Here is a 14,469-nt window from a genome sequence, read left to right as displayed (position 1 = left end):
CGGCGCCAAGAAGATTTGAGTGACGGCTGAGTGGCGTCTGCAGCAGGGGGGAAGGCCTACCTCCTTGACTGAAGAAAAGGTATTTGGGACAAATTATAAAACTGATTATTTCTGCAGTTACAGCACCAAGAACTAAAAGAGCCACCTTGTCAGAATGCAGCATTACTGCTGCACAAGGAGGCTCTTTTAGTTAAAACCGCCTGGGGGGGGGGGGGGGGGTGACCGGTTCCCTTTAAACTGACACCACCACCAAATTCTCAATATTAAGACACGGACACAGAAGAGGCTGGCTTTTAAAGGATGTTTATTTCCTGACCTTTGTGTACAGGAAGTTGATACTGAGGCACAGTAAGTAGAAATGTCCAAGGAGTAAGGGGGCTGAGGAGAGGTCTGGAAAAAACCTGGAACTAAATGTTACCCCCCACCCAAACTGGACAAGAACATAGGATTCCCTTTCCCCCGGCATCAGACGTAAGGGGACAAGAGAAAGGGCTGTGACAGGACTATCGAGATGTGGTGGGCTTTTTGTTTACCCATTTCATTACTCAGCTCATGGCAAGGTTGTTCTTTAGCAGCAGAGGGTATAATTCCATCCTGATGCCACCAGTCTGTAATTCTAGGCTTCTCCACAGCCTGGAACAGGATTAGATGTAATGTCATAAAACCAGATGAGCGGATGGGGAGGGGGAAGTCAATATGCCTTCAACACTCCCCCCTCCCCCCCTTTGTGCATATCCTTCCCTCTTAAATGGCTCTGGCAGTGAAAGGTTTACAGGGCACTTCGTAATACATTCTGCTCTGTGGCAGGAAAGGATGCCAATTACAACCATGGCATTTTAGACATTAGACTGACAGATAATAGCCATCGCTGCCGTCTCAAGAATCCAAATCTGTCTAAAAACAGCATTTTGCGTTACATTTTATGATATTACCAAGTACAGCTGCACACCTAACAGTTTGGTCAGAAGAACTAGGACAAATGGTTTATACATTTCCAAATGGATATAAACATACTACCATAACATCAGAGTGGTCGCTCTGACCATCAGCAGACCCTACGATCACTCCAGATATCTAGCGACTAACGAAAGGCTGTAGTGGCAGTATGTACAACTTATTTTACTATAGCTCATGGTGTGTAGAAACACGTAGCATTACTATGGCAGAAAGGTGCAGTTATAGGCTCTTTCTATACTATCGCTGAAATACCAATGTTTATCTTCCCGTGAGGAACCAGAAGTGCCAGGTAAACCCCTGCAGCAGTGACTGGTATATGGGATCCTGGAAGGCAGAGGAAAAGGGCGGAGAGGGAGATAAGGAGATGACAGGTCAAGTGATTCAGACACAGCAACAGGAGAGTTAACAGGAAGCAGACATGTCAGCAGGCATCAAGCCTTTTCCACCACCGTGTCTTTTTGGGCCCCACGGAGAAGTCTTGTGGGCCACTGGAGCCCCAAAGTGGGGGAAATCCTCAGGACTGGTCATGTCAGGAGCCTAAAGGAGAGAAAAAAAAAATATTCATCAGTCTCAATGGGTTTTCCCTTTGTTATTGCATATTCCCAGGTTGATGCTGTATGGAAGTTTAATAACGGCACATCTATTAGTGTATAAGACGCGCACCTTGTCGCTGCCTCCTCCTGCTGTCCATGGAGCATCACGTACAACAAAGCCCTTGGATGGCTGAGGCTTGTTCTCTTCCTGAGAGGGGGCCTTCATATACGATTGCATCGCTTCATTCTCTACCACATCAGACATCTGAAAAACAAAATTAATCTATAATTACTACAGCTAATGAAATATCAAAATGTTGTCAGCTCAAATAGACATTTTTTGTTCAGTGATACAAAGCAAAGAATAAATGAACGTACATATTCCTCCTCCAGATTCAGCAGATGATCAATGGCTTCATCTACATCCTCGGGCTTGCCCATCACAGTCACAAGGTTTGGATCAGGGGCTCCACTCTGAGGAAAGCGAATATCCACCTAGAGTAAGACAAAATGTTAATTTATTCAAATGTACTTCTGGTGAATTAGCGGCCAACACCATTTCTCATCACAGACCCGACTACAGTACATGAGAAATAAAATCCACACTAAACAATTCTCACAATCGTTAGGCAGCATGATCAGACCGGCAAGGTAACTACGGCTAATATTACTCCCTCGTACACAAGAGGCCTCAATCAATACACATATGAACGTAATGTTCTCCGGACAGAGCAGGACGCCTGTCAGTCTAATTTTCTCTTGGGAACTCAAATTACTGTACTTTTATGGTCTTATTGGATAGATCGCCTGGTACTCCACAGAAACTGGAGAGATGCTTCACTCATTAATAGAGGGAGGATCCCACTGAGGAATTCCCCTTAAATACCACCATATAAACCAACAGGTCATAGGAGATCAAATGTTGACTAATATGAAGACATAAGATCTGCTCTCAACCTTAAATTCATCCATGATCCTGCGTATGGCTTTGCCTCTTCCTCCAATAATCCGAGCATGGACACGGTGATCCAAGGTAAGGTCTTCAGACACCATCTGCTCCAGGTCCCCAACAATTTGCATGATTGCCTCTTTAGCAGCCTCTGTATTCTTCTCGTAACCAGTGATGGTGATCTGATCCTAAAGAGAGATTGAAAGTGACGAGGTGACTAAAGGAGTAAAAAAAATAAATCCGGGGAAATGAAGGTTACAAAAATAAGTAAAGCTAGAAGCAAAGATTTGTAGTTATACAGGATCTCGGTTTCCTCTAGATGGACAACTGATATGTTGCCTGTTGCACTCATTAGGTCTTCATTACCATTTGCACATCTCATCTGGTCATCCATATATTGGTAAGCCTGTTCTAACAAACTTATAACAATTTATAACATCCATTTACATATAATCCATTAGGTCATTCTGCGTTAATAGAGGGGGATCTCCGTTCAGGATCCTCAGCTCATGGCCAAATATGAGAGACCGCAAAGATCACTCCTGTACCGTATTACACAGACATCCATTTGTAAATATTTCTCCCAGAAATAAGCGCTCCTGAAGGATGATGATGGAACTCGATATTCTGATTCAAGAATGATTTTTATTTCAAACTAAAATACAACCGGTTTCGACTTCTTGGAGTCTTCCTCAGGAATTATGTCATACAGATATCCCTTTGGTTTAGACACCCACTTGTGTAATACAAAATCTCACTTGTGGCACCGTGGGAAAATGTGACGGTTTCCCTAACAGATTACAATTAATTTCTAGGAATGTAATGATGGTTTTACACATCAGGTTTTTGTGTATGTGTACTGTTACTTTTGCAGATAGATCACAGACCCATTACAATGAATGTGCCTTTCCACGTGTGCTTTCATTCACTGTCCACAAAAAAAAAAATAGGGATTTTTGTGTACTCACCGTAAAATCCTTTTCTCCGAGCTACTCATTGGGAGACTGTTGTGAACTCTTTTTGGGCTCCCTCTTGTGGTCACAACTGGTACTGTGTGAGTGCTGTCTTTGGGCTCCCTCTGGTGGTTCTTTGTGTCATTCTGCAGGTCTAAGGCAGGATCAGCTGTCTCGTTATCTCTTAGCTGGTTTCCTATTTAGTTCACCTGGACTCTCAGTTGTTGCCTGCTGTCAATGTCTTCAGTGCTATTTTGGAGCTCTCCTGCAGTCCTTCGTTATCAGTCTCTTCAAGAGAAGCTGTTTTGCTTGGTTCATTTTTTGACCATCAGTGGTCATATGTTTCTTGGTTTCTTTTTGTTTCTTGTCCAGCTTGCTAATATGTGATTTCCTTGCTTGCTGGTAGCTCTAGGGGGCTGAGTTTCTCCCCTCACACCGTTAGTTGGTGTGGGGGTTCTTGTATTCTCAGCGTGGATATTTTGCATAGGGTTTTTTACTGACCGCACAGTTCCCTATCTGTCTTCTGCTATCTAGTATTAGCGGGCCTCATTTGCGGAATCTGTTTTCATTCCTACGTTTGTGTTTTCCCCTTACCTCACCGTTATTATTTGTTGGGGGCTTCCTATATCTTTGGGGTGATTTCTCTTGAGGCAAGTGAGGTCTTACTTTCCCTCCAGGAGTAGATAGTTTCTCAGGCTGCGTCGAGACGTCCAGGATTTTAGGCACGTTCACCGGCTACCTTTAGTGTGTTGGTTAGGATCAGGTTTGCAGTCAGTCCAGTTACCACCTCCCTAGAGCTCGTGTCTATGTTCATAAACTTAGCTAGTCCGTTTTGTGATCCTCAGCCACTAGGATCATAACAGGGGACACAGGACCATGGGTGTTATGCTGCTGTCACTAGGAGGCTGACACTAAAGTTGAGACAAAAAAATGTTAGCTCCTCCCCTGCAGTATACACCCTCGTGCTGGCTTCCAGTGACCCAGTTCAGCGCAAAAGCAGTAGATTAATAACAATATAATACATAACATTAGAGTATAACATGTCAGACAGTCAAGAACCAAAAAGGTAATGAGCCGTAAGGCTAACAGGGTGGGTGCTGTGTCCCCCAATGAGTGGCTCGGAGAAAAGGATTTTACGGTGAGTACACAAAAATCCCTATTTCTCCTTCGCCACATTGGGGGACACAGGACCATGGGACGTCCCAAAGCAGTCCCTGGGTGGGGAACAATACAACCAAATAATGCTGTGTACCATCTGACTTATAAATGCACAAAGGCCGCCTGCAGAATACATCTGCCAAGGGCCGCATCTGCGGAAGAATGAGTGTGGACGTTGTAGTGCTTTGTGAAAGTATGCAGGCTAGACCATGTTGCGGCCTTGCAAACCTGCTCCGCCGACGCCTAGTGCCGAATGGCCCAGGAAGCACCAACTGACCGAGTAGAGTGAGCTCTAACCCCCGCCGGGATAGGCCTGCCCCTGACCCGATAAGCTTCTTAGATAGCCGATCGGATCCATCTGGCTATCGTAGCCTTAGACGCAGCTGAACCCTTCCTGTGACCCTCAGGGAGGATAAAGAGGGAATCCGATTTGTGGAAAGGGGCAGTCCTAGAAACGTACCTCCTGAGAGCCCGTACCACGTCCAAAGTGTGAAGGGCCTTTTCGACCCTATGTTTTGGCTGTGGGCAAAAGGAGGGAAGAATGATATCTTCATTAAGGTGAAAAGAAGACACCACCATAGGGAGAAAAGCGGGAGATGGGCGTAAGACTACTTTGTCCTGGTGGAAGGAAAGGAAGGGCGCCCGGCAGTAAAAGTGCGGCCAACTCCGAGACGCGCCTGATAGACATTACTGCCACAAGGATGGCCACCTTCCATGAGAGAATAGATAGTGGGACGTCTTGCAGAGGTTCAAACGGAGGTTCCTGAAGGACGCTCAGGATTAAGTTGAGATCCCAGGTCTCTAGTGGCATTCTGTAGGGGGGAACCACGTGGGAGACCCCTTGAATGAAGGTCCTGACATGCGAGTTAGTAGCAATCTTACGCTGGAACAACACCGACAGCGCTGAAATCTGGCCCTTGAGGGAACTGAGGGCCAGGCTGGAATCCAAGCCGGACTCGAGAAATTCCAGAATGAAAGGAATGGAGAAAACGAGAGGGGGACGACTGCGGAGTCTGCACCATGAGAAGAAGGCTTTCCAGGTGCGGTGGTAGATGCGAGCAGAAGACGTCTTGCGAGCTCTGATCATGGTGGAAATGACCTGCTGGGAGAAACCAGCTTGAGTTAGGATCCAGGTTTCAACAGCCACGCCGTTAAACGTAGGGCCCCTGAGCTCTGATGGTAGATCGGTCCTTGGCGCAGTAGATCTGAGCGGTCTGGTAATCGCCAGGGAACGTCGGATACGAGATGCACTAGTTCCGCATACCATGCGCGACACGGCCAATCCGGGGCGATAAGGATCACCGGAATCCCCTCTTTCTTGATTTTTCGGGATCACCTTCGGGAACAGAGGAAGTGGAGGGAACACGTACGGGAATCGGAACCGGTGCCATGGGAATATCAGAGCATCCACCCCAACGGCCCGGGGATCCCGAGAACGCGCTATGAAGTTGGGGACTTTGCGTTGAGCCTGGACGCCATCAGATCCACGTCCGGAGTTCCCCAGCGAAGGCAGATTTGACGAAAAACCTCTGGATGGAGCTCCCACTCTCCCGAGGCGAGACCCTGACGGCTGAGAAAGTCCGCTGGCCAGTACTCGACACCCGGAATGTGCACCGCGGAAATGGTGGAGTGGTTGTCCTAGGCCCAACGGAGTATGTGTGTGACCTCCTGTATCGCCGCCCTGCTGCGGGTGCCCCCTTGATGGTTTATGTACGCCACAGCTGTGACGATGTCCGACTGTATTCGGACTGGGTGACCCGCAAGCAGAGGGTGAAAGCGTCTCAGGGCAAACCTGATAGCACAGACCTCCAGACTGTTTATAGGAAGTTTCGACTCCCGAATCGACCAACACCCCTGGGCAGTGTGGTGGAGAAACACCGCTCCCCAACCGAGGAGACTGGCGTCGGTGGTCACCACCAGCCAATGGATCGGAAGAAAAGACCTCCCCTAGTGGAGAGTTGACTTCAAAGTCCACCACGTGAGCGCTTGCCTGGTCCGCCGGGACAGAGGGCATGGTCGGTCGAGGGTAAAGGGACTCCTGTCCCAATTGTCCAGTAGAGCTTGTTGTAAGGGATGGGAGTTGCAGTTGGGCGAAGGGAATCGCTTCCATTGAGGCCACCATCTTCCCCAGGATCTTCATGGCAAACCGAATGGACTGCGGGCAAGGGTGAGAAAGCGTCCGGGCCCCCTGTTGAAGCGCTTGGGCCTTGGACCGAGGAAGAAAGACCAGCCCCCTGGATGTGTCTAGGATCATGCCTAGGAAAGAGATCCTTCGAGCTGGAACAGGGGAGGACTTGTCCAGGTTGATTAACCAGCCTAGGCGCGAAAGGGAATCCAACGTAATGCAGACACTTGCCTCGCAGGCATGAAAGGATGGACCTTTGACCAGAAGGTCGTCTAGGTATGGCAACACGACCACTCCCCGGGAGTGCAGGATGGCCATGACAGCCGCCATGACCTTCGTGAATACCCTGGGAGCTGTGGCAAGACCGAAGGATAAGGCCGTGAATTGAAAATGGTCCTCTAGGATGGCGAATCGGAGGAACTTTTGATGTGGCGGAAAGATCGGAAAGATTGGAATGTGAAGATAAGCATCTCTGATGTCTATTGATGCTAGGAACTCGTCTCGCTCCAATGAGGAAATGACCGACCGAAGGGACTCCATCCAGAAGTGCCGTACTTTTACGTGCTTGTTTAGGAGCTTCAAGTCCAAGATGGAGCGCACGGACCCGTCCTTCTTTGGCACGACGAAGAGGTTAGAGTAGAAATCTCTGAATCTCTCGTGTCCCGGAACCGGAATGATGACCCCGTTTTGGCGGAGGAAATCGATGGCGCAGTGGAGAGCATGTGACTGAGCTCTCGAACTTGGGAGACGAGAGGGAAAAAACCGAGCTGGAGGGGAGACGGAGAATTCTATTTTGTAACCAGACGACACCAGGTCTCTGACCCATTCGTCGTGGATGATGGAAAGCCAGACGTGACGAAAAAGAAGCAGGCGTCAGCCTACCTCGGTGGTGTCGACTGGAATTCTCCCCGAGTCATTGTGAAGGAAATCTGGCAGGTCTAGAACCTCTGGTTCTTTTTAGAGTGTCCACTACTTCTTTTTGTAGCATCACCACCGGGTTGTGGCTCCTCCACAGGGTGCTCACAGACCTCCTCTTGGGACGACATAATGGCACGCTGCCTGCACTACTACTGATCCTTTTATAGTGCAGGAGTCCCAACACATACACACACCCCCTTCCTGCCGCTGCCCTGTTTTTTTTTTTACCTTGTCCTACGACCGCATCCAGGGAGGAATGGGACCACCTGAAGGAAACCAACATGGCGGTTCCCCCGGAAATACAATGCCGACCTCAGAGGTTCGGCTGTAACTATATCTGGGATTCGATCTTACTGCGCATGCGCCAGCGTTCTCTGCTCCACTTCCAGGAACGGCAACCCCACACCGCGTCGCCATCATACCTGAGGTGTCGGGGTCGTCACGACAATAACCCTCATCCACCAGTCATTCCAAATTAAAATATGTGCAGAGCATCTGGTACCGGATAAGAATGAGTCAGACAAAGAGGCTGGTTCAGTCTCAGTTGATGCCCGTGCGACTATATGTGTCAGCAGCGATTACAGCAACTGTGTTTATTTCAGAATACACAGTACTAAAAAGGAACGCAATAGGCGGGGTTTAAGCAGTATACGTCTAGTGTTCTGTCCTTTCTGATTTGTCCTGACATCTCCTGGCGTATCATCCTTTCTTCACATTCCTTAAGTTTCGATTTCAGAAGAAATGATACTTAACTCCTCGGAAACGAAACTAGAGCAAAGGTGAACACTGGCAGCCATCTTTAATACAATTATATCTGCAAGCATAGGAAAAACTTATTGTTTCACAGTATAAGAGTATAGCAGTACAAAAAGAGTATAAAGATATATATATTTTCACCTTGACAGAGGGACCGGGGGGGATATCCAGACCGGAACAAACCAGGTACCTTCACCTTTAAGCCGTCCCCAACAAGCGATGTCCCAGCAGGGAGATCGTTGCAAACTTCAGGCTCTGTGGTCGGCCGCCGCAGATGAGGAGGGAACCAACAGGAACCCCCGACTCTGCCCACCCGCTCTGGAGCCCCTGCCGCTCAACAGAGACGCACAGGCGGCATCCAGGCGAGTTTTTCCTCTTCCAAGAACTGCACTAGAGTCTTCTCTGTGGGTTCCCTTCTAGGAACAGGAAACCAACTGAGGAGCGAGGGGGGGCCGCCCCTTTTATCTCTCTGTAGGTTTCCTGTTCCTAGGGGCGGATCCCCTCTCTAGTGGGTGCGGTCGTGGCGAATAGAAAATCAGAGATTTTTTTGAGGAGGAATCCGCCCGACACTCTCTAAGCCAGATAGCTCTCCTGATGGTGACGGCGTTTGAAGTCGCGGTTGCCGCACAGTCGGCTGCGTCTAAAGATGCGTACATCACATAATCTGCCGCCATAGCAATTTGTTTGGCGAGGTCCGCCGCTTCAGACGGAAGAGCCTGGTCCTGAATGGAATGTGCAAGAGTATCTGCCCAGAAAACCATAGCTTTGGCGATCCATGCTGCAGCGAAGGAAGGGGATAGGGAGGAACCTCAGGCTTCATACACTGAGCGCGCCAGGGAATCCAACTGGAGTTCTGTGGGACTTTTGATTGATGCCCCGTCAGGTACTGATAACAGCGTTTTGGTAGCCAAATGCAATACCGGAGGATCTACCAGCGGTGGTTCTGTCCAATCCTTAACCAGCTCTGTGGAGAAAGGATATTTAGATTCCAGAGCCTTTTTGCCCCTAAAGCGTTTATCCGGTCGCTCCCTGTGCCTCTTAACTATTTCTAGAAAATCCGGATGGGAGGCGAACACCTTATGGGATCGCTTGTTTCTAGTGAAGGAAACTGCGTGATCCGGAGCTGAATTAGGGTCATTATCATTAATTTTAGCGCATGATTGACAGCCTCAATGAGAAAGTCAACAGTCGAGCGGAACTCCGGAGAATCCAGGTCCATGGACGCCTCAGACTCATACTCGTGATCGCTTGTAGCCCCTGGGGAGGGTGAGCGAGAAGTGGAGCTATTGGAGGCTGAATGGCGAGGTGAATGATCAGGAGAGGTAGTGCCGTGTTGTGGATGTCCGAACCTCCTGTGGGTGAGAGCGGCCCCTGCTGGCCGACGATTCCCCAGTAGCAGAGGGGTCTCTTAACCCAGGAAAACGAACACCCCGCTCCCCAGAGGGGTCATGAAGGGATTCAATCGCCTTAGCTAGCGAAGCCACGGATTGGGACAGTGACGTGGCCCACTCAGGGGGGCTAGGAACACTGGGGTCGGAAGCGGCGGAGGGCTCTTGGGCACATTGGGCATCACAGGCTGGAGCGGGGAGCTTTGAGGCCTGGGGAGAGGAGCCTGGCAGGTGGTACAAGCAGAGAAAAAGGTTGCATGTACCTTAGAAATCTTTTTACCCTTTGACTGGGACATGTTGTACCCCAATGTAATGAACAAAGCCTGCTATGAGGAAGCTGAGGGGTAACGCTGCAGGGAAGCAGTTAGTGCCGTCTCCTTACCCGGTCCTGTGCCCCGCAATAGCTGAGTGGAGATCCTCCGTGGGGAAGAGAAAACCGGCCGGCGCTGCGTGCAGCAGAAAGGATGATGGCTGCCGAGATTCTGATATGTAATCTCGCAGGGAGCAAGAAGCGCCAGAAGCGTGGGAGGGGCCGTAGGAATGATGCGTGGAGTGGGCGGAGCCTACCGGAGTGCGGCCTAGGAGAAGGCCGATGCCGGGGACTACATTTTCGGCCTCGGCCGGCATGCACCCGCGGACTGCAGGGAAAAGAGTCGCGGCGCTAGGGTAGGGGTCCTGCCCTAAGGAGCCCCCAATAAAAGTAACCGCCATTAGAAAAAAATCCGACCCCTAAAGGATACACAGCGGCAGAAGCGCGCGCTGACTGCACTTACCCAATAAAGTGCCCGGGGTAAATAGGACGGTGCAGAGTTGGGGGAGCCTCCATGCACCATTCCCATGAAAGGGAGGTGGAGAGGAACCGTCCGCCTCCTTCCATCATCCGCTCTTTTTCAGTGGTGATGCAGTGGGGGCTGCACGGACGCCACAGTGGAATAGTGCCTCTGTACAGCCAAGGGTGAAACCTGGTGGGCAGGGCAGATGTCCAGCAATAAAGGCCTGGCTGCAGAAGAGGATACTGGAGGTAAAAGACCAGTGCTCATCTGTAAATCGGGGGGAGATCGGTGCCCGTGAAAGGGGCCCGTTGCCCAAAAAGGTCAGCTCAGGCAGTGGCTTCCCACGTCGCAGGAGAGGATACAGAGAGGTGAAACTCCCGTGCTCGCCTGCTCTTGGTTCGGGGGGAGATCGGAACATGAAAGAATCAGTCGCCCCTTCGTCCGGAATAAAAAGGTTTAAATCCAGTGTGCCTCCTACGGACACTAAGCTTGAACTGGGTCTCTGGAAGCCAGCACGAGGGTGTATACTGCAGGGGAAGAGTTAACTCTTTTTTGTCTCAACTTAGTGTCAGCCTGCTAGTGACAGCAGCATAACACCCATGGTCCTGTGTCCCCCAATGTGGCGAAGGAGAAAACTTAAGGTGTTTGCGGATCAAACTCAACAAAGCAAATCAATGGCTCCGTGGAAGAAAAAGTAAAGGGAAGGTCTGTAGCACACAGATGTCGGCCATGTGCTTTATGCATTTTACGGTTTGCTGGATAGGAAAAGCTAAGAATTTTGTTCCCCATATATGACAAAAATACGCAGCAAGGCTTGTTCAAACTGACACATGGAGCAAACATGAAATAATCCTGAAATTTTTATGTTTCAGTAGCAAAGAGAAAAAACAAATTTAGTAGAATTTACCTGGTTTTCATCATTCTTATCGGGAAACTGGATGTTGACATCATGCTCAGTGCGAATCTGACTAATGACTGCACCTTTGCGGCCAATAATTTTAGGGTGATACTTGGGATCTACAGAGATGACCAACTTAAAGCTTCTCAATGCCTAGAAAGACACAAGAGCCCATGATTAGACAAAACACCAAAATCCACTTTCCACCCTTAATGGACAGATTTCCTTCACATTGTATAGATCTATTAGAAAGGACAATGGGCCCCTTCAAAAGCAATCACTGTAAACTTCACTCACCCTGTCCTCCTGCTCAGCCTGCAGCTCCTTGACTCTCTCAAGAAGACCACCTTTGGCGCGATCCAAATAAGTAGAAAGGCCGGTGATTGTTATTATATCACACTGCAGCTCGGGGGCTGGCACTTGGATATTGACCTAATGTACATAATACAAAGACATGATATCATTTGAACTGTAATCAGATTAATTATCTGCTCAAAACATTTATTTTTTAAGTCTGAAGAGACTTACCTCAAACTCATCCATCATCTTGCGGATGCCTGTACCTTTCTGCCCAATGATGTAACGATGGAGATCATATGGAACCTCCACCTCAATGCTGACTGGAACAAGAGCCTAAAGAAATAGAATAAGCCGCATTATTTATCCAAAAGCAAGGAATTTCATAATTTTTCAACAAAAGTCGCCAACATGTTAATCCAATATTTTCTACGCAACTATCAAATCGATCATTACAAACCTTTAGGGCTTCGCAAGCTGAATCACATCGCTCCTTGCGTCCAGAGATCAGAATTATGTCACATTTCTTAGGAGAGCCTGGGTCTGCAGCAACCTTATTTTCGGTCCCTTCTTCTCCATTCTCCTGGGCTGGTGACTCAGAATTTTGGGCTGATGGAAAATTACAGCTGAACATACTTGTATGGTTTCTTTACCCAACTACCAAGGATACCTGAAATAAGAGGTTTTCCTTACCTGCCTGAGGGTTCTCTTCACGGTCAGGGAACTTAATCTGTACACCATGTTCTCTTGTTATCTGCTGGATACGAGAACCTTTAGGGCCCATAATGGATCGATGGAATCGTTGAGGAATCATGCACTCAATGGTGACTTGAGCCTCCTAAAGTACAAAAGTGAGAAACGTCAGAATCCCCCATGATAGTAGAACACTTAAGGAAAAATATGGAAGCCATTTTGTATCCCTCCTCACCAAATCTTCAATGATGTCCAAGATCCGTTTTTTGGCAGCCTCTACACACTCCTTTGCACCCTTCAAAGTAACACGATCACTCTGCACACCAGAGCGCGGGAAGCTAACCGTTACACCACCATATTCTTCTGCTATGTCCCGCAGCACTTGTCCTCGTCTGATTACAAAGTGACGGTGGTGCTTAGGGTCCACAGACATTGTGTCCTCAACTATGTTATCCTAAAAAAATAAAAAAAAATAAAAAAAATACTAACAACATAGCTGGTAGTTTAGGACAACCATATTATGCAGGTCACACATCTTGATAAGCAGAAAGTTACAAGCAATTAGTAGTGCCGATCGCCTACTTTTATATCATTATTACAGCTTAAAACGTCTCTCTGGGGTTAGAATTAGTAAATTACAAGGGAATATCATCATAAATTCCCAAATACCTATAATTAACAAATCATACTTTACTGGCCAGTGCAGTCTATCAGCAGTAGCCAGACAAATGCAGCATTTACAAGCTCATTCCAGTAGAGTTTGTAAGCACTCAAGCTGGCTGGATCGTTCAGACTAGCAGCAATGTTGTGCTGCTTAGACTATTAATAAATAGTACTGCTCCCAGAATTCCAAAAGGATAGGTAGCACAAGAAGACAAGACAACCTCTTTAATAGAACAGGTGCCCTTGAGAAAAGCGTCTTCAGCTCGCTGCCCTTTCCTGCACTTGTCCGCTTCCTTGTTCCCCATTAGGACAAGGTTGTCCACCCCATGCCATCCTTTCTTCCTAAGGTGGTATCATGTTCCCACATCAATGAAAACTGTCGTCCAATCCTTTGGCCTAGCTTCAGTATGTTCCCAGGAGAAAGATGGGGTGGACAACAGGGTGATCAGCCTCTTATTGCAGTAGCCATGGTATCTCCAGTATCAGAATACCCCCTAGGACCAGATCTTCCTACTGCACCTGCTCACAGGCACCTGTCCTATTACCATTCTAGGAGAGGTCTCTGTCACTTAGAACTTGGCATCCAATTTTATAGTGATTATGCGTAGTTTTCTAATTAAAAGGCATTTAGGAAGTTCTTTAAGATGAAATTTTGTTTAGGCGTTTATTTTTTATTTCTATTCCCAGAGAACCTGTTTAAAAGGAACCTGTCACCCCCTGGGACAAATATGACCTATTAATATGGGCATACAGGTAATAGAAATGTTACACTAGTCCTACCTGTATGCCTCATATTAATGGTCTTGATGCTGAGAAATGTAATATTTTGTCTTTATGTTAATGATTTTTTCCAGGCTCCGGGGTGTGTGGTGCCTGGAAGAAATCCCTGCCATTTGCCTTCATTATATTACCCCTCTCCAATTAGCGCCAGTTTCTGGGGTTCCACGGGGGAGACAGGTTCCCTTTAAAAAAAAGAGCTCCACATAATTCTTTGTAAAGATGTGATCAAAAAGCTTTGAAGCGGACGCAAATTTTTATTTTCTGAAAGTTTGCAGCTTCAGGTTTAATAGTCCTTTTAGATTGATGTTTCTATGGTTAATGAAGTACAATTAAAGGAATTTCATCTGATTTTAGGCTATGTTCAGCATTTTTGTTGATTTTTATTTTTGGGTAGCCCAAACCTGCTTATTTGGCAGTAAAAACAATGCGTTCAAAATGCCCGTTTTTGGAGTTTTCTCAGTGCTGAAATTAATTAGAAATTGTTTTTTTGTGCTTAAGTTAATTTTCCTGGCAAGAAATGACTTAAGGCCCCGTCTCACTTAGCGACGCTAAAGCGATCCCGACAACGATACGACCTGTCAGGGATCGTTGCTGCGTCGCTATGTGGTCGCTGGTGAGATGTCAAACA

At 47.7% G+C, this 14,469-nt stretch overlaps 1 protein-coding gene across 1 annotated transcript in view; it reads right to left on the bottom strand.

Moving 5' to 3' along the window:
• Positions 1 to 287: 287 nt before the first annotated feature.
• Positions 288 to 14,469, bottom strand: part of HDLBP (high density lipoprotein binding protein) — a 60,515-nt gene continuing 46,333 nt past the window's right edge. The window contains exons 19-28 of the mRNA XM_077291012.1: positions 12,634 to 12,852; positions 12,399 to 12,543; positions 12,166 to 12,314; positions 11,937 to 12,041; positions 11,706 to 11,840; positions 11,418 to 11,561; positions 2,448 to 2,627; positions 1,869 to 1,985; positions 1,621 to 1,755; positions 288 to 1,494 (exon numbers count right to left, since the gene is read on the bottom strand). Of these exons, the coding sequence (XP_077147127.1) occupies positions 1,360 to 1,494; positions 1,621 to 1,755; positions 1,869 to 1,985; positions 2,448 to 2,627; positions 11,418 to 11,561; positions 11,706 to 11,840; positions 11,937 to 12,041; positions 12,166 to 12,314; positions 12,399 to 12,543; positions 12,634 to 12,852 (1,464 nt within the window). The 3' untranslated portion in view covers positions 288 to 1,359. The remainder of the gene's footprint in view (positions 1,495 to 1,620; positions 1,756 to 1,868; positions 1,986 to 2,447; positions 2,628 to 11,417; positions 11,562 to 11,705; positions 11,841 to 11,936; positions 12,042 to 12,165; positions 12,315 to 12,398; positions 12,544 to 12,633; positions 12,853 to 14,469) is intronic.

Source organism: Ranitomeya variabilis, chromosome 2 (assembly GCF_051348905.1).
Source record: "Ranitomeya variabilis isolate aRanVar5 chromosome 2, aRanVar5.hap1, whole genome shotgun sequence".
Taxonomy (NCBI): Eukaryota; Metazoa; Chordata; class Amphibia; order Anura; family Dendrobatidae; genus Ranitomeya; species Ranitomeya variabilis.
Note: the sequence above shows the minus strand (reverse complement) of the source record. Positions and strands in the feature narration are given on the sequence as shown.